The sequence below is a fragment of the Schistocerca cancellata genome, chromosome 2, assembly GCF_023864275.1.
Source record: "Schistocerca cancellata isolate TAMUIC-IGC-003103 chromosome 2, iqSchCanc2.1, whole genome shotgun sequence".
NCBI lineage: Eukaryota > Metazoa > Arthropoda > Insecta > Orthoptera > Acrididae > Schistocerca > Schistocerca cancellata.
In genome coordinates this window covers 7,990,100-8,015,959 of record NC_064627.1, presented here as the reverse complement: position 1 = coordinate 8,015,959, position 25,860 = coordinate 7,990,100, and the positions used below count along the sequence as shown (strand labels likewise).

The 25,860-nt window shown below is 42.3% G+C and overlaps 1 protein-coding gene across 2 annotated transcripts in view; it reads right to left on the bottom strand.

Moving 5' to 3' along the window:
* The window catches only part of LOC126161295 (zinc finger protein 879-like), a 320,538-nt gene that overhangs the window by 56,145 nt on the left and 238,533 nt on the right, over positions 1–25,860 (bottom strand). For both annotated transcript variants that reach the window (XM_049917035.1, XM_049917036.1), the window contains one exon: positions 5,781–5,973. In XM_049917035.1, the coding sequence (XP_049772992.1) occupies positions 5,781–5,973 (193 nt within the window). The remainder of the gene's footprint in view (positions 1–5,780; positions 5,974–25,860) is intronic.

The following is a 25,860-nucleotide window of genomic DNA, read 5'->3' as shown; positions in this document are numbered from 1 at the left end:
GAGCGATAGGTGCTGTATTACAGCAGAAAGTGCCAGGGATGACACAACCTCTCTGTTTTCTCTTAAGGAAACTGACATACTGTCAAAGGAGGTGGTCGACCTTTGACCGCAAACTACTGATCGTGTACAAAGCGGTGTGCTACTCCTGTGACAATACTGAAGGGAGACCACTTACTATCTTTACAGACCGTCGAGCATTAGCTGACACTGTAAAGAACCCGTCTGCACTGCCACACCACCAGGTTTAGGCACTTAGACCACATCTCACAGTTCACAACAGACGTTCACCACGTGCTCGGAGAGGACAATATGGTTGTGGACTACCTGTCCCACCTAGTGGCCATGACCAATCAACTGGATTTCGATAATCTTGTGGACGCACAGGCAACAGATACAGACCTGGAACGATTCTTGTCAGACGGCGAAACAGGATTACAACTACGACAATGCCCAGTGCCTGGAACCAACTAGTTTCATGCGACGTGTCAACTGGGAGGCAATGAACTTTTGTCCCTGCCAACTATTGCTGAACAACATTCAACTTGCTCCATAACTTAGCTTACCGTGGAGTGCGCCCCGCAATGAAATTAGTTTCGAAGCGTTACATATGGCCGAATACGAAGACGGATTGTGCCACATGGACACGAGTGTGCATTCCTTGCCAGAGCGCGAAGACAGGATGACACAACCACAGGCTAGGGAACTTCCCTGTCCCAAGAGGCATTTTTGACACGCACATATAGATTTAGTAGGGCTACTACCTGACTCTAACAGATTTAGTTATATCCTATCGGTCATCAACCGAATGACTCAGTGGGTGGAGGCTGCTCCACTCAGGGACATATCAGCAGAGACAGTGGTGAGATCATTTATCAGCCAACGGATAGCAGGATTTGGCTGCCCTGGCTGCTAACAACCGATCAGGGCAGACAATTCGAATCGACAATGTTTACAGAACTGTACCACCTCTGTGGCTGCCACCAATTTCATACCACAGCCTACCTACCATCCACAGTCAAATGGCCTAGTGGAATGGTGGCACCGTACGCTGTAAACAGCACTGGTGTGCCACAATAACAAATGGTCAGAGATGCTACCCTGGGTGCTGCTGGGTATCAGAATGGCCGACAAATATGACATCGATGCCTTGCTAGTGTCGATCGTCTACAGCGAAGCAATTAATGTACTGGTGGAATTTGTCACACAGGCAATGGACGAAGGCAATGAGGAGCTCCCAGACCTCGTATGACGGGTCAGAGAATGGACACACAGCATCAGAGTCCCACTGCCTTCAAATCGCACAACAACCACTGTACTCGTGGGAAAAAAAAAAAAAAAAACCTACAGACTTGCACTCACGTAATGCTACACACAGATGTCATCGAGCCAGAGCTGTACCCAGTATACAGTGGACCGTATAAAGTACTAAGACCAGGACCCGACACATTCAAAATCACGATAGCTGGCAAACCCACTACTGTGTCCGTTGACAGAGAGAAGACAGTGTGGACTCGGGCAGAGATGTTGGGGAAGTCCCTTTGATCTCACGCCACAACACAACCCCCCTTTCCATCACAGTCGATGTCAAACACTACCTTCCAGAAGATGTCAGTGTTTCTAAATGACACGACGATAGTGGTATCTGCCACATACGAAAATCGACAGGTCAGCAACAGCACGGTGTCGCAATCATTGTACCGCTCCACACTGATACTACAGTCAGCCGATAAGGCTGTACTCTTATCTACACTATCCAGGGATGTCATCCTACATGTGTCAGCCCCAGACCACAATGTGGAAAACCGGACACAGGATCAACCTACACCCCTACCACAGGATCACGTACAATCACCAGTGGCCGACCTAACGATGGCACCTCCACTACCACCTACTCGGCCAGTACCGATGTCATAAACAGGCAGACCACGCCGCAACACAACTTAAAGACCACACCGCTACACAACTTCAGCATTCCAGGCCTTTGGGGGAGGAGTCCTGTGGGGACACACGCTCTATGGCCTTCCACACCCAAGAATATCGCTGCAAAAACAGTGTCTCTGGACCTCGGACAGATTGTTCTGAGACGCCAAGTGTTTTAAGGTGTATCTGTCCGTATAATGCATATAACTAAATATTGTGTATGTGAATCGCTAATGCCGACAGTCATTACACATCACGAACACTGTGTTTGTTACCCAAATCCTACACATTCATTTCCACATATATGAGTTCTCTTATTTCAATATTTTCTAAAAACCGCACCTTAATGGATTACACTGTATTTCTAAATGTTCACTTACTTCAAAGAAAGCTGATTTCTTTTTACCTGCTTCTGTGCAGCTTTTGACACATACTATTTCTTTCAAGATCTTTTATTTTAGTCTAATGCCATAACTTGGCTCGCTCTATCTAGGATCATCCCCAGATCTAAAATGTCTTGCTGCAGTTCTTGGTATGCACTTTGCTTGGCCAGATATCACAGAGAATTTGGTGGTGGACACAACGAAGAGAAACAGGAAAATGAGCTGACATCATTATTGGTACAGATCACCTCCTTTTTGCTTTGTTCATTTTAGTATTGCTTAAATTGCGTTAGGTGGATACAGCACATTTTGTGCATCTGGAACAACCTCAGATGAATGTACCAAGTCATAGGTGAAAGTATGGTGCAATATTAAGGACCAGCTCAGATTTGGACCAGGCATCATTTACATAAGGTAACGCATATTTTGCCAAGAAAGAGATTTACATAAAAAGCAAACCAAACAATTACTGTGTGTAAGATAATTAATAGGCTTCGTGGTGGAATTAATAAGAGAGTACATATAATAGTAGACCCATGTGACACTACAAGAAAGGGAACATTTAATCTTAACACAGTAGCAAGTGCTGTCAACAGTAACTTTTCCGAACTGCGCAGATGGGAGCTCTCCCTTTGTTCCCGTCACTGCCCCGGTCTTCAACCTTCACTAGTCCCTGTCCTCCATCAACCTATGCCCTTCCCTGCTCCCATTCCAGCAATAAACATGCCTTCTATCCCACCGAAACAACTACCATTTTTTATCCTTCTCTACTTCTCATCTCCTCCTCCTGCCCACCCTCCTTTCCTCTAGCACAGCTTCCCACCACTGCACCTAGCAGCCCTATCATGCCCCCAACACATCCCTGTACACTCCCACGTGCAGCACCATCCACCACCCCTACCGTACTATCCCTCCCCCTTCCTGACCAATGCCTCTTCCTCTCGCCCAGACAGTGACTGTGTGTGTGTGTGTGTGTGTGTGTGTGTGTGTGTGTGTGTGTGTGTGTGTGTGTGAGAGGCACGATTGTGTGTACGTTTTCTATTTCAGAAATAGTATTTTGTCCAAAATCTTAACATTCTAGGAATCTTTTTCATTGTGCCTGTCTGTGATTCAAAACCTCCTCTATGTGGTGAGTAACAATCCATCCCTTTTGTATTGTTGCCTTCCATAGTGTTGTTATTCCATCCTGGACTTTCCATTGTTTTACACCCAAATTAAAGGTTGATAAGGACAGAGATTTTTGAAGCTGATATTGCAAATAATTTCACTAATGTGCAGTTGGAGAGGGTCTCTCTTAAGGTCACATTACATTGAGTCTTTCTATCCTACAGGTGCAACGTGTATGAGAATGAAATACACTCAGACTTAAAAAAAAATGTAGTACATCCAAATCCAAAGAAATCAGTTTCTCACAGGTGTGAAAATTACTGAGCAATCAGTTTAATAGGTCACGGTTGCAAAATACTAACACGAATTCTTTACTGGAGACTGCAAAACATATAGAAGCAGATCTCACGGAAGGTCAGTTTGGATTCTGGAGAAATGTAGAAACATGGAAAGGAATACTAACCCTATCACTTATATCATAAGGCAGTTTAAGGAAAGACAAGCTTACATTTATAGCATTTGTGGACTTAGAGAAAGCTTTTGACAATGTTGACTGGAATACTTTCTTTGAAATTATGAAGGTAGCAGGGGTAAAATACAGGAGTGAAATGCTTTTTACAACTTTTACAGAAACCAGATGGTAGTTATAAGAGTCAAAGATTCTGGGTCAGTGGTTGAGAAGGGAGTGAGACTGGGTGGTAGCCTATCCAAATGTAATTCAATCTGTATGTTGATCAGCAGTAAAGGAAAAAAAAAATTGGAGTAGGAATTAAAGTTCATTGAGAAGAAATAGAAACTTTGAGGTTTGCCAGTGAAACTGTAATTCTGTTGGAGACAGCAAAGGACTTGGAAGAGCAGTTGAATGGAATGGAAAGTGTCTCGAAAGAAGGGTATAAGATGAACATCAACAAAAGCAAAACAAGGATAATTCGAATGTAGTCAAATTAAACTAGGTGATGCTAAGGATATTACATTAGGACACAAGACGCTTGAAGTAGTATATGAGTTTTGCTATTTTGGCAGCAAAATAACTGATGATGGTCAAAGTAGAGAGGGATAAAATGTAGACTGGCAATGACAAGAAAAGCATTTCTGAAGAAGAGAAATTGGTTAACATCGAATATAGATTTAAGTGTCAGGAAGTCTTTTCTGAATGTATTTGTCTGGAGTGTAGCCTTGTATGGAAGGGAATAATCATCCTGGGGTTGAAACACTTTTTTCCCATGTCTGCTTTCACAATACATATGTTTTTGGATAGGGTCTGCCTTTAGCAAAACACTATTTTGTTTTTTAACCCAAACATGTTTCACTGCAGTTGCAGCATCTTCAGTGGGCTTTTATTTCATGGCTGTTAAAGATAGAGAATGTTCTTTAATATTTGTATACACAGTTTGTCCTCTGCAGATGACAAACTGTGAAACAAAACAGTCACTGTAGAAACATAATACGGAAAACCATACTATGTGGTAAAAAGGTATGAATTCATAATTTTATGTATTGTTTCAAATATCTATAATTAAGATTTAAAAACTAACATTTACATGTATACAAAAAGTAAAGAACATTTATTATCTTTAACAGCCATAAAATAAAAGCCCACTGAAGATGCTGTAACTGCAGTGAAACATGTTTGGGTTAAAAGCGGACCCTATCCAAAAACATATCTATGGAAGGGAAACAAGGACAATGAACAGTTTAAATAAAAAGAGAACAGAAGCTTTTGAAATGTAGGGCTACAGAAGAATGCTGAAGATTAGATGGGCCAATCACATAACTAACAAGAAAGTACTACATTGAATTGGGAATACAAGAAATCTGTGGTACAACTTGACAAAAAGAAGGGATTGGTTGATAGGACATATTCTGAAACATCAAGTGATCACCAATTTAGTATTGGAGGGAAGTGTGGGTGGTAAAAATAGCAGAGGGAGACCAAGAGATGAATACAATAAGCAGAGCCAGAAAGACGTGGGTTGCAGCACGTATTCGAAGATGAAGAGGCTATCACAAAATAAGTAGCGTGGAGAGCTGCATGAAAGCAGTCTTCGGTCTGCAGACCATAACAACAACGGATTTCCTTTCCCAGATACTCTCTGAACAAATGTCATATTTCCCTTTCTTACTTCTTTTTTAGATACTGTAGTTTCCTTCTCTTCACTGTCTCTCTTCCAGGATATAAAAAATTTAATCAAATATGTCAGAAGATTAGCATTTCTTTTTTAAATTTTAATTACACAATATTTCCAGGACTTTGTTTTAATGTAGTTTCTCTTACTGCCTGTTAGTCCACATTACATTTATTGTGGCAGATTTTAGTAAATAATTTTCCTTTTCGAAAGTTTGTATGTATAAAAATTAGCTCAAACTTACAGTGAGAATACCCTTGAAACGGAAGTTCTTTCCACAGAACTCACACGTATATGGCATAGCACCAGTATGTATCCGGTTATGCTCCCTCAGTGCTCCACGTTCCCGAAATTGTTTTCCACACACATCACATTGATGAGGCTTGATACCAGTATGTAAAGTCGCATGCTTTCCCAGAAGTCGTGCAGTCTTGAATCTGTTGACATCATAAGACACAGTGTAACAGTGTTTTTGGTGCACTAAAGTGAAACAGCAGTCAGCTTTAAAACTGCATTATGACACAAAGAATATGAAAACAAAATATTGAGAACAAATTAGAGGAACAAGTTTTATTGTCTGGTACACAACTAAATACGATTCCCATCATTCCAGTTTTCTGTTTCTTCACAACATGATTTCTGGTGGCTCCACCGGCACCACAACCACAAATGAAGATGAATAGTAAAACAGGGGAGACACTGGAAAATAAAAGAGCAATACAAAAGATCGTCAAAAACGAGGTCATAAGGGACAGAGTACAAAATTGAGCAGGTCAAGGATGTGTCAGGAGACACCCACACACTTTGCGAAGGAACCATATGCTTAAATGACTCATGGACACAACAGGGAACCAAAATGTGGATGGCCAGGAGGGGATGTGCTCCAACTTCGCATAATACTCAATTCTCCACAACCTCAGAAATATAACAGACTTGAAAAATCTAAGGCAAGTTTCAGAACTGGCACAAAAATTCCTTTAAGGTGAGACACTTTACAACATCATTTTGCAATCATTTGAAAGTGTGTATCAATTACATTAAATTTATTTTGCTAAGTTGTCAGAGCTTGGTGTGGGAAGAACAGCAGAATCAAATACGTTTGCTACCACATTAATATACAGTCCGATAAATGTAGTATGCAGAGGGAAAACACTTTACAGTTAACATTAGCAGAAATTAAAACAGCGACACGTCAGGCAGCTCAATTCTACTACAAAGTAGATATTTAAAATTATTTTTTTTTTTTTTTTTTTTTTTTTTTTTTTTTTTTTTTTTTTTTTTCCCCCCCACATCCCTGGGTTGTTGTTGTTGTGGTCTTCAGCCCAGACACTGGTTTGATGCAGCTCTCCATGCTACTCTACCCTGTGCAAGCTTCTTCATCTCCCAGTACTGACTGCAACCTACATCCTTCTGAATCTGCTAAGTGTATTCATCTCTTGATCTCCCTCTACGATTTTTACCCCCCACGCTGCCCTCCAATACTAAATTGGTGATCCCTTGATGCCTCAGAATGTGTCCTACCAACCGATCCCTTCTCCCAGTCACGTTGTGCCACAAACTCCTCTTGTCCGCAATCGTATTCAATACCTCCTCATTAGTTATGTGATCTACCCATCTAATCTTCAGCATTCTTCTCTAGCACCACAATACGAAAGCTTCTATACCCTTCTTGTCCAAACTATTTATCGTCCATGTTTCACTTCCAAACAAATACTTTCAGAAACGACTTCCTGACATTTAAATCTATACTCGATATTAACAAATTTCTCTTCTTCAGAAATGCATCCCTTGCCATTGCCAGTCTACATTTTATATCCTCTCTACTTTGACCATCATCAGTTATTGTGCTCCCCAAATAGCAAAACTCCTTTACTACTTTAAGTGTCTCATTTCCTAATCTAACTCCCGCAGCATCACCCAACTTAATTCGTCTACATTCCATTATCCTCATTTTGTTTTTGTTGATGTTCATCTTATATTCTCCTTTCAAGACACTACCCATTCCGTTCAACTGCTCTTCCAAGTCCTTTGCTGTCTCTGACAGAATTACAATGTCATCAGCAAACCTCAAAGTTTTTTTATTTCTTCTCCATGGATTTTAATACCTATTCTGAATTTTTCTTTTGTTTCCTTCACTGCTTGTTCAATATACAGATTGAATAACATCGGGGAGAGGCTACAACCCTGTCTCACTCCCTTCCCAACCACTGCTTCTCTTTCATGTCCCTCGACTCTTATAGCTGCCTTCTCGTTCCTGTACAAATTGCAAATAGCTTTTCGCTCCCTGTATTTTACCCCTGCCACCTTCAGAATTTGAAAGAGAGTATTCCAGTCAACATTGTCAAAAGCTTTCTCTAAGTCTACAAATGCTAGGAACGTAGGTTTGCCTTTCCTTAATCTGGCTTCTAAGATAAGTCGTAGGGTCAGTATTGCCTCACGTGTTTCAATATTTCTACGCAATCCAAACTGATCTTCCCCGAGGTCGGCTTCTACTAGTTTTTCCATTCGTCTGTAAAGAATTCGCATTAGTATTTTGCAGCTGTGACTTATTAAACTGATAGCTGGGTAATTTTCACATCTGTCAGCACCTGATTTCTTTGGGATTGGAATTATTATATTCTTCTTGAAGTCTGAGGGTATTTCGCCTGTCTCATACATCTTGCTCACCAGATGGTATAGTTTTGTCAGGACTGGCTCCCCCAAGGCTGTCAGTAGTTCTAATGGAATGTTGTCTACTCCTCGGGCCTTGTTTCGACTCAGATCCTTCAGTGCTCTGTCAAACTCTTCACGCAGTATCATATATCCCATTTCATCTTCATCTTCATCTACATCCTCTTCCATTTCCATAATATTGTCCTCAAGTACATCGCCCTTGTATAGATCCTCTATATACTCCTTCCACCTTTCTGTTTTCCTTCTTTACTTAGAATTGGGTTTCCATCTGAGCCCTTGTTATTCATACAAGTGGTTCTCTTTTCTCCAAAGGTCTCTTTGATTTTTCTGTAGGCAATATCTACCTTACCCCTAGTGAAATAAACCTCTACATCCTTACATTTGTCCTCTAGCCAGCCCTGCTTAGCCATTTTGCACTTCCTGTCGGTCACATTTTTGAAACGTTTGTATTCCTTTTTGACTGCTTCATTTATTGCATTTTTATATTTTCTCCTTTCAACAATTAAATTCAACATTTCTTCTGTTACCCAAGGATTTCTACTAGTCTTCGTCTTTTTACCTACTTGATCCTCTGATGCCTTCACTACTTCATCACTCAAAGCTACCCATTCTTCTTCTACTGTATTTCTTTACCCCATTCCTGTCAATTGTTCCCTTATGCTCTCCCTGAAACTCAGTACAACCTCTGGTTTAGTCAGTTTATCCAGGTCCCATCTCCTTAAATTCCCACCTTTTTGTAGTTTCTTCAGTTTTAATCTACAGTTCATAACCAATTATTGTGGTCAGAATCCACATCTGCACGTGGAAATGTCTTACAATTTAAAACCTGGTTCCTAAATCTCTGTCTTACAATTATATAATCTATCTGAAACCTGTCAGTATCTCCAGGCTTCTTCCATGTATACAACCTTCTTTTATGATTCTTGAACCAAGTGTTAGCTATGATTAAGTTATGCTCTGTGCAAAATTCTACTAGGCGACTTCCTCTTTCATTTCTTAACCCCCCCCCCCCACAGACCAAATTCATCTACTACGTTTCCTTTTCCTACTATCGAGTTCCAGTCACCCAAGACTATTAAATTTTCATCTCCCTTCACTATCTGACCCCCCATGAACCATGGACCTTGCCGCTGGTGGGGAGGCTTGCGTGCCTCAGCGATACAGATGGCCGTACAGTAGGTGTAACCACAACGGAGGGGTATCTGTTGAGAGGCCAGACAAACATGTGGTTCCTGAAGAGGGGCAGCAGCCTTTTCAGTAGTTGCAGGGGCAACAGTCTGGATGATCGACTGATCTGGCCTTGTAACATTAACCAAAACGGCCTTGCTGTGCTGGTACTGCGAACGGCTGAAAGCAACGGTAACTACAGCCGTAATTTTTCCCGAGGACATGCAGCTTTACTGTATGATTAAATGATGATGGCTTCCTCTTGGGTAAAATATTCCGGAGGTAAAATAGTCCCCCATTCGGATCTCCGGGCGGGGACTACTCAAGAGGACGTCGTTATCAGGAGAAAGCAAACTGGCGTTCTACGGATCGGAGCGTGGAATGTCAGATCACTTAATCGGGCAGGTAGGTTAGAAAATTTAAAAAGGAAGATGGATAGGTTAAAGTTAGATATAGTGGGAATTAGTGAAGTTCGGTGGCAGGAGGAACAAGACTTTTGGTCAAGTGATTACAGGGTTATAAATACAAAATCAAATAGGGGTAATGCAGGAGTAGGTTTAATAATGAATAAAAAAATAGGAGTGCGGGTTAGCTACTACAAACAGCATAGTGAACGCATTATTGTGGCCAAGATAGACACAAAGCCCATGCCTACTACAGTAGTACAAGTTTATATGCCAACTAGCTCTGCAGATGATGAAGATATAGATGAAATGTATAACGAGATAAAAGAAATTATTCAGGTAGTGAAGGGAGACGAAAATTTAATAGTCATGGGTGACTGGAATTCGTCAGTAGGAAAAGGGAGAGAAGGAAACATAGTAGGTGAATATGGATTGGGGGCAAGGAATGAAAGAGGAAGCCGCCTTGTAGAATTTTACACAGAGCATAACTTAATCATATCTAACACTTGGTTCAAGAATCATGAAAGGAGGCTGTATACGTGGAAGAAGCCTGGAGATACTGACAGGTTTCAGATAGATTATATAATGGTAAGACAGAGATTTAGGAACCAGGTTTTAAATTGTAAGACATTTCCTGGGGCAGATGTGGATTCTGACCACAATCTATTGGTTATGAACTGCAGATTGAAACTGAAGAAACTGCAAAAAGGTGGGAATTTAAGGAGATGGGACCTGGATAAACTGAAAGAACCAAAGGTTGTAGAGAGTTTCAGGGAGAGCATAAGGGAACAATTGACAGGAATGGGGGAAAGAAATACAGTAGAAGAAGAATGGGTAGCTCTGAGGGATGAAACAGTGAAGGAAGCAGAGGATCAGGTAGGTAAAAAGACGAGGGCTAATAGAAATCCTTGGGTAACAGAAGAAATTTTGAATTTAATTGATGAAAGGAGAAAATATAAAAATGCAGTAAACGAAGCAGGCAAAAAGGAATACAAACGTCTTAAAAATGAAATTGACAGGACGTGCAAAATGGCTAAGCAGGGATGGCTAGAGGACAAATGTAAGGATGTAAAGGTTTGTCTCACTAGGGGTAAGATAGATACTGCCTACAGGAAATTAAAGAGACCTTTGGAGAGAAGAGAACCACTTGTATGAATATCAAGAGCTCAGATGGCAACCCAGTTCTAAGCAAAGAAGAGAAAGCAGGAAGGTGGAAGGAGTATATAGAGGGTTTATATAAGGGCGATGTACTTGAGGACAATATTATGGAAATGGAAGAGGATGTAGATGAAGACGAAATGGGGGATAAGATACTGCGTGAAGAGTTTGACAGAGCACAGAAAGACCTGAGTCAAAACAAGGCCCCGGGAGTAGACAACATTCCATTAGAACTACTGATGACCTCGGGAGAGCCAGTCCTGACAAAACTCTACCATCTGGTGAGCACGATGTATCAGACAGGCGAAATACCCTCAGACTTCAAGAAGAATATAATAATTCCAATCCCAAAGAAAGCAGGTGTTGACAGATGTGAAAATTACCGAACTATCAGTTTAATAAGTCACAGCTGCAAAATACTAACGCGAATTCTTTACAGACGAATGGAAAAACTGGTAGAAGCCGACCTCGGGGAAGATCAGTTTGGATTCCGTAGAAATGTTGGAACACGTGAGGCAATACTGACCTTACGACTTATCTTGGAAGAAAGATTAAGAAAAGGCAAACCTACGTTTCTAGCATTTGTAGACTTAGAGAAAGCTTTTGACAATGTTGACTGGAATACTCTCTTTCAAATTCTGAAGGTGGCAGGGGTAAAATACAGGGAGCGAAAGGCTATTTACAATTTGTACAGAAACCAGATGGCAGTTATAAGAGTCGAGGGGCATGAAAGGGAAGCAGTGGTTGGGAAAGGAGTGAGACAGGGTTGTAGCCTCTCCCCGATGTTATTCAATCATTATATTGAGCAAGCAGTATAGGAAACAAAAGAAAAATTTGGAGTAGGTATTAAAATTCATGGAGAAGAAGTAAAAACCTTGAGGTTCGCCGATGACATTGTAATTCTGTCAGAGACAGCAAAGGACTTGGAAGAGCAGTTGAACGATATGGACAGTGTCTTGAAAGGAGGATATAAGATGAACATCAACAAAAGCAAAACGAGGATAATGGAATGTAGTCAAATTAAGTCGGGTGATGCTGAGGGAATTAGATTAGCAAATGAGACACTTAAAGTAGTAAACGAGTTTTGCTATTTAGGGAGTAAAATAACTGATGATGGTCGAAGTAGAGAAGATATAAAATGTAGACTGGCAATGGCAAGGAAAGTGTTCCTCAAGAAGAGAAATTTGTTAACTTCGAATATAGATTTAGGTGTCAGGAAGTCGTTTCTGAAAGTATTTGTATGGAGTGTAGCCATGTATGGAAGTGAGACATGGACGATAACTAGTTTGGACAAGAAGAGAATAGAAGCTTTCGAAATGTGGTGCTACAGAAGAATGCTGAAGATAAGGTGGGTAGATCACGTAACTAATGAGGAGGTATTGAATAGGATTGGGGAGAAGAGAAGTTTGTGGCACAACTTGACTAGAAGAAGGGATCGGTTGGTAGGACATGTTCTGAGGCATCGAGAGATCACAAATTTAGCATTGGAGGGCAGCGTGGAGGGTAAAAATCGTAGAGGGAGACCAAGAGATCAATACACTAAGCAGATTCAGAAGGATGTAGGTTTGCAGTAGGTACTGGGAGATGAAGAAGCTTGCACAGGATAGAGTAGCATGGAGAGCTGCATCAAACCAGTCTCAGGACTGAAGACCACAACAACAACACTATCTGAATAATTTCTTTTATCTCATCATACATTTCTTCAATTTCTTCGTCATCTGCAGAGCTAGTTGGCATATAAACTTGTAGTACTGTAGTAGGCGTGGGCTTCGTGTCTATCTTGGTCACAATAAGGCATTCACTATCCTGTCTGTAGTAGCTTACCTACACTCCTATTTTTTTATTCATTATTAAACCTACTCCTGCATTACCCCTATTTGATTTTTTATTTATAACCCTTTATTCACCTGACCAAAAGTCTTGTTCCTCCTGCCACCGAACTTATCTAATTCCCACTATATCTAACTTTAACCTATCCATTTCCTATTTCAAATTTTCTAACCTACCTGCTCCGTAGAACGCCAGTTTTCTTTCTCCTGATAACGTTATCCTCCTGAGTATCCCCCGCCCAAAGATCCGAATGGGGGACTATTTTACCTCCGGAATATTTTACCCAAGAGGATGCCATCATCATTTAAGCATACAGTAAAGCTGCATGCCCTCAGGGTAAAATTACAGCTGTAGTTTCCCCTTGCTTTCAGCCACTCGCAGTACTAGCGGAGCAAGGCCGTTTTGGTTAGTGTTTCAAGGCCAGATCAGTCAATTATCCAGACTGTTACCCTTGCAACTACTGAAAAGGCTGCTGCCCCTCTTCAGGAACCAAATGTTTGTCTGGTCTCTCAACAGATACCCCTCCGTTGTGGTGGCACCTACGGTACAGCCATCTGTATCGCTGAGGCACGCAAGCTTTCCTACCGACGGCAAGGTCCCTGGTTCAAGGGGGGAGGACGTGAATGGTAACAGAGCAAAAATATTCTTGATGTATGTCATTATTGTGAACCTTTTTTGTGACTTGCATTAACATAACACAAGGGTCATTCAATAAGTAATGCCCCACTTTTTTTTTTTTAGAGCATGTTTATTGTTAAGAGTCAGAATTTGGTGACAACATACAGGGTAAAATAAAGTTTGGGAACCTTTTCAATTATTTATTGCACGAGAACTAAACATTGTAAAAATACCATACATATTGCATTTTGAAGACAAACTCTGAAAGTTTTTTTTACAAACATTCGATGTGCGAACCGGCAGACATCAATACAGTAATAGAATTCTTGCCATACCCGTCCCAGCACGGCATCGCCGACTGTGGCAGACGCTTCCCATATTCTCTCCTGAAGCTCTGCTGCACCACATGTAGTGGCGGTACATACACCAAATCTTTAATGTGTCACCACGGAAAAAAGTCACACGGAGCCGAATCTGGTGATTAGGGAGGCCATTTCACAAAACAGCTGTCCCCTTCTGTAGCACGGCCGAGCCACTGATGCGGCAGCTCCGTGTTCAGGTACCCGTGAACTTCATGAAGAAAATGGGGTGGAGCCCCGTCCTGCTGAAAGATGAACGGAGAGTCCGATTGCATTTGAGGAATCAGTCATTGTTGCAACATGTCCAAGTAGGAATAGACAGTGGCAGTGCTCTCGGCGAAGAAGAATGGCCGGTACAGTTTTCGACATGACGAGGCACAAAAAACATTTACCTTTCGGGAATCACACTCAAATTCAGTGCATTTGTGTGGATGCTTTATACCCCAGATTCGACAATTATGTCTGTTCACTTCCCCGTTAGTGCGAAAAATGGCTTCGTCACTAAAAATTCGGCGATCAACTATGTCATCCCCCTCCTTGTTCAATTGTTACAACTGCAACCAAAACTCAAACCACTTGTCTTTATCATCATCACTTAGCTTCTGTACTAGCTCCAATTTGAATGGTTTCACAGACAGCTTCCGTCACAGGACTTTCCACACAGTCACTGGAGCCATTTCAAGTTCACCGGATGCATGACACACCGATTTCTTTGGACTCCTTATGAATGTCTCTTCTAGGCGCTCCACATTCACTTCACTCACACTGGGATGTCCACATCTCTTCGATGAGTACAAGCAACCCGTCGAAAAAAAATTTGTTGTGCCAGTGGTAAATGGCCTTCCTTGTTGGTGGCTTGTTACCGTACTCGGTTCTAAACATCCGCTGAACACCTGTAGCACACTCGTTTTTGTCGAACTCCAACGTACAGAAAGCTTGCTCCGCACCTGAACTCACCATGTTTGCTACTAGCGCTGACTATCAGCAAATTACCAAACAACACTATGGTGGTGGTGGTGGTGGTGGTGGTGGTGGTGAGGGGGGGAAGGGGGGGGGGAACTTTCAGTGTTACTCTTCAAAATGACATATGTATGATATCGGTACAATGTTTGGTTCTTGTGCAATAAATAATTGAAAGTGTTCCCAAACTTTATGTACACCCCGTACATCAACATGTCTTGTCCATGTCCTATTTTTCTACGTAATCTCCAATACATTCTATGGCCATACACATATGATGTGGAAGAGCATTTATTCCCTGCTGATAAAAACTCTTGTCCTGTAGGCGTAGCCATGTTGTCACTGCATGACTGACACTCTCGTCATCTTCAAAATGTGTTGCACCAAATAAGCACACGCTGGAAAAAAATTTAATTGATTTTAGGCACCCCAAATAACAGTTACACGAATTTGTGAAGGTTTCTGGCTTTTGCTAAATTTTTGAGGGCTGAAAAACAATGAATTTTTTTCAGTTTTTTGCCTATAACTCGAAAACGATTCATCCTATATAAAATTTTGCCAGTACTAAAATGAAACAGCATAGAAATTTGCATAGAATTACCTACTTATAAGTTAAAACCAGTTCTGTAGTTTTGCCACAATTGATAGCCAAAAATCAGTATTTTTTATCAACTTCATGGAAAAGTGAGTTACACTCATGTTCTAGCTCCTGTAGCTCAAAAATGGCTATTCCAAATGAAAAATACCATGCGTCAGAGTTACAGAGCATTAAATTCTGCATTATAAAGAATTCCTAAGTTTTAAAATTTGCTCAGTCTTATGCATATATACTAATAAAATCGCGATAGTATTTGTAGCACTAAAATCTTGATAAGACATTTTTGCGAAGTCCAATTACTTTTCAATCCCAAATCATTCACATTCGTCCAAACATCTAGTGGTCAGTTTCTAATTACGTTGGAGTGTCTGTCTACTTTTGATCAGATAATGTACAATCATCATTACTGTTCACCTGATTTGTGATCACACAGACGAGCACACAATCGTGTACTTGCAATGCTGCGATGTGGGTCGGTCTGCCCCTGGCCGAACGACTGGCCTGGTCAAAATATCCACTGGACGGGACTCCCCCCACAAACTTCCGAGATGGGAGGGGAGGGGTGCGGTATCGACTAATAACCGGCCGTCCACACTTTCAAATACGTGCATCACCAGTTATGCCGCTGCCAATGAGATGCGAGAGATCCCTCTTTGGAGCTCCAGCAATAGGTGTACTTCAGCTTGAATATTCATGCACTGACCCCTTGTTGTGTGTTTGACAGTCGAATAACATTTACAGACTGTCGTAGTGGCCAGGGATACACATCTGAATAGATGAATTGAAGAATGAAGTATTTATAAATCTTTTGCATCTGTATATTTATCAACGTCCAAAGCTACAGTTATATCTAAAAACAAAGATTTTGAGACTTACCAAACAAAAGTGCTGGCAGGTCAATAGACACACAAACAAACACAAACATACACGTAAAATTCAAGCTTTCGCAACAAACAGTTGCTTTGTCAGGAAAGAGGGAAGGAGAGGGAAAGACGAAAGGATGTGGGTTTTAAGGAAGAGGGTAAGGAGTCATTCCAATCCCGGGAGCGGAAAGACTTACCTCAGGGGGAAAAAAGGACAGGTATACACTCGCACACACACACATATTCATCTGCACATATACAGACACAAGCAGACATTTGTAAAGGCAAAGAGTTTGGGCAGAGATGTCAGTCGAGGCGTAAGTAAAGAGGCAAAGATGTTGTTGAAAGACAGGTGAGGTATGAGTGGTGGCAACTTGAAATTAGCGGAGGTTGAGGCCTGGCGGATAACGAGAAGAAAGGATATACTGAAGGGCAAGTTCCCATCTCCGGAGTTCTGACAGGTTGGTGTTAGTGGGAAGTATCCAGATAACCCGGACGGTGTAACACTGTGCCAAGATGTGCTGGCCGTGCACCAAAGCATGTTTAGCCACAGGGTGATCCTCATTACCAACAAATACTGTCTGTCTGTGTCCATTCGTGCAAATGGACAGTCTGTTGCTGGTCATTCCCACATAGAAAGCTTCACAGTGTACGCAGGTCAGTTGGTAAATCATGTGAGTGCTTTCACACGTGGCTCTGCCTTTCATCGTGTACACCTTCCGGGTTACAGGACTGGGGTAGGTGGTGGTGGGAGGGTGCATGGGACAGGTTTTACACCGAGGGCGGTTGCAAGGGTAGGAGCCAGAGGGTAGGGCAGGTGGTTTGGGGATTTCATAGGGATGAACTAAGAGGTTACTAAGGTTAGGTGGACGGCGGAAAGACACTCTTGGTGGAGTGGGGAGGATTTCATGAAGGATGGATCTCATTTCAGGGCAGGATTTGAGGAAGTCGTATCTCTGCAGGAGAGCCACATTCAGAGACTGATCCAGTCCCGGAAAGTATCCTGTCACAAGTGGGGCACTTTTGGGGTTCTTCTGTGGGAGGTTCAGGGTTTGAAGGGATGAGGAAGTGGCTCTGGTTATTTGCTTCCGTACCAGGTCAGGAAGGTAGTTGCGGGATGCGAAAGCTGTTTTCAGGTTGTTGGTGTAATGGTTCAGGGATTCCGGACTGGAGCAGATTCGTTTGCCACGAAGACCTAGGCTGTAGGGAAGGGACTGTTTGATGTGGAATGGGTGGCAGCTGTCATAATGGAGGTACTGTTGCTTGTTGGTGGGTTTGATGTGGACGGACGTGTGAAGCTGGCCACTGGACAGATGGAGGTCAACGTCGAGGAAAGTGGCATGGTATTTAGAGTAGGACCAGGTGAATCTGATGGAACCAAAGCAGTTGAGGTTGGAGAGGAAATTCTGGAGTTCTTCTTCACTCTGAGTCCACATCATGAAGATGTAATCAATAAATCTGTACCAAACTTTGGGTTTGCAGGCCTGGGTAACCAAGAAGCCTTCCTCTAAGCGACCCATAAATAGGTTGGCGTACGAGGGGGCCATCCTGGTACCCATGGCTGTTCCCTTTAATTGTTGGTATGTCTGGCCTTCAAAAGTGAAGAAGTTCTGGGTCAGGATGAAGCTGGCTAAGGTAATGAGGAAAGAGGTTTTAGGTAGGGTGGAAGGTGATCAGCGTGAAAGGAAGTGCTCCATCGCAGCGAGGCCCTGGACATGTGGAATATTTGTGTATAAGGAAGTGGCATCAAAGGTTACAAGGATGGTTTCCGGGGGTAACAGACTGGGTAAGGATTCCAGGCGTTCTAGTGGTTGGTGTCCTTGATGAAGGATGGGAGACGGCATGTAATGGGTTGAAGGTGTTGATCTACGTAGGCAGAGATACGTTCTGCGGGGGCTTGGTAACCAGCTACAATGGGGCGGCCGGGATGATTGGGTTAGTGAATTTTAGGAAGAAGGTAGAAGGTAGGGGTGCGGGGTGTCGGTGGGGTCAGGAGGTTGATGGAGTCAGGTGAAAGGTTTTGTAGGGGGCCTAAGGTTCTGAGGATTCCTTGAAGCTCCGCCTGGACATCAGGAATGGGATTACCTTGGCAAACTTTGTATGTGGTGTTGTCTGAAAGCTGACGCAGTCTCTCAGCCACATACTCCTGACGATCAAGTACCATGCATGTGGAACCCTTGTCTGCCGGAAGAATGACAATGGATCTGTCAGCCTTCAGATCACTGATAGCCTGGGCTTCAGCAGTGGTGATGTTGGGAGTAGGATTAAGGTTTTTTTTATGAAGAATTGAGAGGCAAGGCTGGAAGTCAGCCCAAGGTATCCGTGATCTGAAGGCTGACCGTTCCATCGTAATTCTTCCGGCGGACAGGGGTTCCACGACAGTGGTACTTGATCGTCGGGAGTATGTGGCTGAGGGACTGCATCAGCTTTCAGACAACACCACATACAAAGTTTGCCAATGTAATCCCATTCCTGATGTCCAGGCAGAGCTTCAAGGAATCCTCAGTACCTTAGGTCCACTACAAAACCTTCCACCTGACTCCATCAACCTCCTGACCCCACCGACACCCCGCACCCCTACCTTCTACCTTCTTCCTAAAATTCACAAACCCAATCATCCCGGCTGCCCTATTGTAGCTGGTTACCAAGCCCCCACAGAACGTATCTCTGCCTACGTAGATCAACACCTTCAACCCATTACATGCAGTCTCCCATCCTTCATCAAAGACACCAACCACTTTCTCGAACGCCTAGAATCATTACCCAGTCTGTTACCCCCGGAACCCATCCTTGTAACCATTGATGCCACTTCCTTATACACAAATATTCCACACGTCCAGGGCCTCGCTGCGATGGAGCACTTCCTTTCACGCCGATCACCTTCCACCCTACCTAAATCCTCTTTCCTCATTACCTTAGGCAGCTTCATCCTGACCCAGAACTACTTCACTTTTGAAGGCCAGACATACCAACAATTAAAGGGAACAGCCATGGGTACCCGGATGGCCCCCTCGTACGCCTACCTATTTATGGGTCGCTTAGAGGAAGCTTTCTTGGTTACCCAGGCCTGCAAACCCAAAGTTTGGTACAGATTTATTGATTACATCTTCATGATCTGGTCTCACAGTGAAGAAGAACTCCAGAATTTCCTCTCCAACCTCAACTGCTTTGGTTCCATCAGATTCACCTGGTCCTACTCTAAATACCATGCCACTTTCCTCGACATTGACCCCCATCTGTCCAATGGCCAGCTTCACACGTCCGTCCACATCAAACCCACCAACAAGCAACAGTACCTCCATTATGTCAGCTGCCACCCATTCCACATCAAACAGTCCATTCCCTACAGCCTAGGTCTTCATGGCAAACGAATCTGCTCCAGTCCGGAATCCCTGAACCATTACACCAACAACCTGAAAACATTCGCATCCCGCAACTACCCTCCTGATGTAGTACAGAAGCAAATAACGAGAGCCAATTCCTCATCCCATCAAACCCAGAACCTCCCACAGAAGAACCCCAAAAGTGCCCCACTTGTGACAGGATACTTTCCGGGACTGGATCAGACTCTGAATGTGGCTCTCCAGCAGGGATACGACTTCCTCAAATCCTGCCCTGAAATGAGATCCATCCTTCATGAAATCCTCCCCACTCCACCAAGAGTGTCTTTCCGCCGTCCACCTAACCTTAGTAACCTCTTAGTTCATCCCTATGAAATCCCCAAACTACCTTCCCTACCCTCTGGCTCCTACCCTTGCAACCGCCCCCGGTGTAAAACCTGTCCCATGCACCCTCCCACCACCACCTACTGCAGACCTGTAACCCGGAAGGTGTACACGATGAAAGGCAGAGCCACGTGTGAAAGCACCCACATGATTTACCAACTGACCTGCCTGCACTGTGAAGCTTTCTATGTGGGAATGACCAGCAACAAACTGTCCATTTGCATGAATGGACACAGACAGACAGTATTTGTTGGTAATGAGGATCACCCTGTGGCTAAACATGCTTTGGTGCACGGCCAGCACATCTTGGCACAGTGTTACACCGTCCGGGTTATCTGGATACTTCCCACTAACACCAACCTGTCAGAACTCCGGAGATGGGAACTTGCCCTTCAGTATATCCTCTCTTCTCGTTATCCGCCACGCCTCAACGTCCACTAATTTCAAGTTGCCGCCACTCATACCTCACCTGTCTTTCAACAACATCTTTGCCTCTTTACTTCTGCCTCGACTGACATCTCTGCCCAAACTCTTTGCCTTTACAAATGTCTGCTTGTGTCTGTGTATGTGCAGATGAATATGTGTGTGTGTGTGCGCGAGTGTATACCTGTCCTTTTTTCCCCCTGAGGTAAGTCTTTCCGCTCCCGGGATTGGAATGACTCCTTACCCTCTCCCTTAAAACCCACATCCTTTCGTCTCTCCCTCTCCTTCCCTCTTTCCTGACAAAGCAACTGCTTGTTGCGAAAGCTTGAATTTTGCGTGTATGTTTGTGTTTGTTTGTGTGTCTATCGACCTGCCAGCACTTTTGTTTGGTAAGTCTCAAAATCTTTGTTTTTAGATATATTTTTCCCACGGGGAATGTTTCCCTCTATTATATTCAAAGCTACAGTTAGCAACAAAACAAAAAAGAGTTCCCACAAAAAAAATATGGAAATCATCAAGATGTCCAGTGTGAGTCAGTAAGGATGAATATGGACTGTGAAGAGAACTGAGACAAGCACAAGGCATAATATTAAGGTTAATTAGGAGCACTGGAAGTCTGAACATCTGAACTTAAAACAAGAAGGCAGTAAAACTAGGGGCTAAGATGAACATACTGGACAAGTTGGGAAATAAGTGAATGAGGTGAACTGTAACTGTAGAAATCACGTAAGGGAGCCAAAATAAGATGAGAGTTCCATGCAAAACAGACAATAAAAAGAAGCGGAAATGCAACCTTTGCATTCAAGTCAAGCACCTCCAGTTATCAACAATAACAACAGATCTAATAACACCATATCTTGAAACAATGGAAAATCCAGGATGGAATGTAACAGTTTTATGAGAAGGAAAGTTACTACTCACCACATAACGGAGATGCTGAGTTGCAGATAGGCACACACACACACACACACACACACACACACACACACACACACACACACACACACACAACTGCAGTCTCAGGCAACTGAAACCACTGTGGTTTCAGTTGCCTGAGACTGCAGTCATGTGTGTGAGTTGCATTTACATTTGCACGTGTGTGTGTGTGTGTGTGTGTGTGTGTGTGTGTGTGTAGATTGTTGACGAAGGTCTTAACGGCAGAAAGCTATAATTAGTCTGCGAGTCTTTTTGCTGTGCCTATCTGCGAATCAGCATCCCCGCTATATGGTGAGTAGTAACTTTCCTTCTCATAATATAACAACATACTTTGCTTTGAGTCTCACTATTTCTCAGAGACTAGATTATTCCGATACAGATAAAATGACACAGAACTATATTAAACTGCAAGCAAGTTAGTAAAGTACGTCAGTGATTATGTAGTCCAATGAAAATGTGGTTGATCACTGAAATTTAATATTGTGGCTTACAGGATGTTTGATAAATGCTACACAAAACCTTTAAAGAACTATGGCACATCAACCACACATAAACAGCAATTACAAATAAAATAAAATAAAATAAATTAATTAACACACCCTGGCAATATGGAGTAATACTCCAACTTTGACGTAAAAAGGGGCACAGAAGAGAATAACCCAACAGCCAAAAAGATAACAAAATGATGTGGTACTACTGCAGCACAAACTGACACTTTCCTACCTAATTACTTTTCAATCTTGCAAATATAAAAAGAGGTTAAGTCACAGATGATCTGGCTAATAAAATGGTAAAACCAATTTAAAAAAGGAATGAAATTTGTTTCTGTATAAAAAAATACACAGGATCAGTTCCCTTTAAGTTGCTTTCTCAAGTTTCCCACTACAACTTAAAATCACACACAAATGGTAATTTTTACAGTATAACTTTTATAATACTATGCAATTCATACACCAAATCTTATACATAAACTTCTACATGAAAATGAAACTAGAATTGAAAGTGTCAGAAGTATTATAATTTCATTTTATTTCAAAATTTGGTTATATTTTCCATAATAATGGGTCACTGATGTGGAAACTGAAAATTTTGACAGGAGGGAAGGTGTACTGAGCCACGATTTCTATTGTATTGCCTAACACCAGTACACATTTTAGCATACTGCTAACAGCAGTTTCTTCTTTACAGGATGCTGAATTCATACTGGAGGAGGCCATAGTTCCCATACTGTAGATTTTGCCATATTTTATTTTGTCTTATATTTTCAGATGAGTTTTATCTCATTTCCAATTCACTTTCCGTTTTCATAAAACAAAGAAAATTAGGATTCCAGCATAACTACTGCGGCCTTCAGTGGGCTGTGCACCAAGTACACTATCTATAATGCCTTGTCATTAGTGGCAGCATTCACGGAAAGTCGGCAAGTGATACATAAACAGTGTAAATAATGTAATTACGGTACAGTGTGACTGGCTAGCAGCAATACTCACTGACCCAAAAAAGTTTTCAAGTTATACTCAATAGATAACTTTTTAGATATGAAGTAGTAACAGTGAAAAAAAAAAGAAAAAAGTAAAAAATTAATTATTTTGTGTAAGGACAACTTATGTTGAAGTGACACATTCCACATCATTACCAAATGTTGTATTCATGATCTTTGGAACAATCATTAATGTATGTATGTATGTATAATGTATAAATGTCCAAAAAAAGATGACCGACACCTCATTAGCTTAGGCTCAATGAACTTCAGTAGTAAGTTTTTAGACATGCATAGAATCATAAAAATAAGGGAAATTGATACATTCTGACAGGGGTGACAAAGCAATGGTACAAACTATATATATAAGAGGATGCATGTCAAAACAAGGTCAACAATAAAAAATGCTCTGCTGATGCACTGGAATATCAATGACTTAACAACAGAAGTACCAGACCTTCAATATTCTAAAACTGCTTTTAGAATGTGTAAATATCAAAGTTATCTGTTTACGTGAACTGGTTCAGAGCAAATTGAATTAAAAGGTTTGAACAGCTCTACTAATTTTAAGATAGCTAACAGCTTTTGCAGAATGAATAAATCTCACAGAGGACCTGTATTCTTGTTGATGCCACTAGAAGTTATAAAGTAAAAAGTATTTAATTATTTAAATGAAGAGAATGTGTTTAAAGTGTTCTTAGCTTAATTTAAATGTCTCCTAGAAAAACTTCAGAAATAATGTAAGGAAAGAGTTGTGATCGCAGCATACTTCAATTTAAATGTGGGTCATATTCCGTGTTAACTCACCTAGGCTTTCCTGCTCGACCACCTCAGGTTTTGTTGAAATTTTATGTGAACATCTGCATATGTCCCTAACGAACACTGATCAAGTTTAACATATGTGGAAGCAATACTCACTGAAATACAGTCATTTGTTTGACTCCACGTGATACTTTGCGCAAAGTGAGGGTGAATTTCTGCCGACTTCGAACTGTCATACCTCAGGCAATAATTCGTTGAAAGAAATGATATGAGGGTAATCCCTAAAGTAAGTTCTCCTATTTTTTTATAAGTACATAGACCTGTTTATTTCTACAATGGTTTACATCAGTTTACAGCTTGAACATTTAGCAATTTTTTGACATAATCACTATTTCTGTCAATGGATTTTTGTAGATGCTGTGGCAGTTTTGTATGCCCATATCATACCAGCTCACCGCCATGCTGTTTAGAAAGTTATGTACCTCTTTTTTCACCTTATCGTTGGAGTTGAATCGCTGGGACCACAATTAATGCTGACAGGAACTGAGAGCCTCTGAAAAACCTTGAACGGGCAATTCAGAAGCGGAGAAGAGGAATGTTGAGCAGTGGCGTACACATTCTCCATGACAACACTCGCCCACACATCACTCGGCAAACCGTTGCTCTCCTGCAACAGTTTCAGTGGAACATAATCACCCACCCACCCTACAGTCCTGACCTGGCGCCCAGTGACTGTCAACTGCTCCCTATGTTAAAAGAACATTTGGCCGGAAAGCGAGCCAGCTCCAACAACAAGGTGAAAGAAGAGGTTCATAACTTTCTGAACAGCACGGCAGCAAGCTTGTATGACACGGGTATACGAAAACTGCCACAGCGTCTACAAAAATGCGTCGACAGAAATGGCGATTACATCGAAAAATAGCTAAATGTTCAAGCTGTAAACTGATGTAAGCCATTGTAGAAACAAACAGGTCTATGTACTTATAAAAAAAATAGAAGACGTTAGTTTTGGGAACACCCTCGTATTTGGCCATCCTGTACAACTTTGCGTGTTCCCTTAAGAATAATAATAATAAGAATAAGAATTTTATGAGTGATATTCACCCATTAAATTTTGAGCAAAACTGCCTGGACAAATGTCAAAGATTGGCTTTTTGTATCTCAAGGACTAAATGTAAGACGAACCTGAAACTTGGCATGTAATACACTAACATTACAAGTTCCTCAAATACCAAGTTTCATTTATGTACCACTGAACAAATTAAGTGCAAAGTTGAATATTTTGTAAAAAGTTACAAAGTGCAGTATTTTTTATGTGAGTTTGCAAAACACTGTGTTCTATAAAACTCTCTAAACTGGACTCATTAGAAAGACCACGGTGTGATCTGCAAAACAAACTGTATTTGATCATCTAAAATGGGCTAACTATGCCAGGTAATTTGAATCAAAATGTGGCACAAAAAAATGTACAGTTCAGATTGTTATATTCCATGAATGCATATTCTGGTAGCCACCAGAAAGATCGCGGGAGGCGCACATTGGCACGGCGCGTCACGGACGGTAGTTGCCGCCAGTAGAGTCCCGTCCACCAGAGGGCACGCGAGAATTCGGACGCGACCTCTGCCGGCGTAACAACAAGAACAACAACAACAACTCCGGCAGGACAGGCCGTGCACAGTCAGTCAACATCGGGCATGCCTAGGACACAGTCCCGGTCTACGCTAAGTGAAGTGCGACGTAACGTGAACAGTGTTACTACACTATTGGCGACGAGTAGGGTCGTTCTTTCGCGTGTTGCGTCGTTGTTCCGGTTTCGCAGTTTCTCCACGGCATGGAGGATTTGGTGCGGGTTTTGGTTGCGCAGCAGACGGAGCTCATGGCCACCATGAAACAAGTGCTTCCGACGTTGCTCTCCCCGCCGTCTGCTCCGGCGCAGTTCCCTCCTCCCTTTCCCCCGTATGACGAGATGGCGGAGGATTGGGACGCATATGAACATCGCCTTCAGCAGCATTTCCAGGCGTTTCTTGTTGCTGATGCGGAGGTATGTCGTGCTCTCTTCTTGTCTTGGATATCTCCCTCGCTGTATCAAGTTTTGCGGCAGCTAGCGCCGTTGCAGGAACCCTCATCCTTGTCTTTTGACGCATTGTGTTCATTGCTGTCTTCATATTATCGCCGCCGCACGCATGTTGTGGCGGCTAGGGTCGAGTTCTATCAATGCAAGAAACAGCCCCATCAGTCTTACCGGGCGTGGGCCGCTACCCTGCACGGTCTTAGTCGCAAGTGTCATTTTGTCACGGAGCAGTCGCGGGAGTCGTATGCCCATGTTATGGTACGCGACGTCATTGTTCGTTCGGCCCCTGATAGGGAG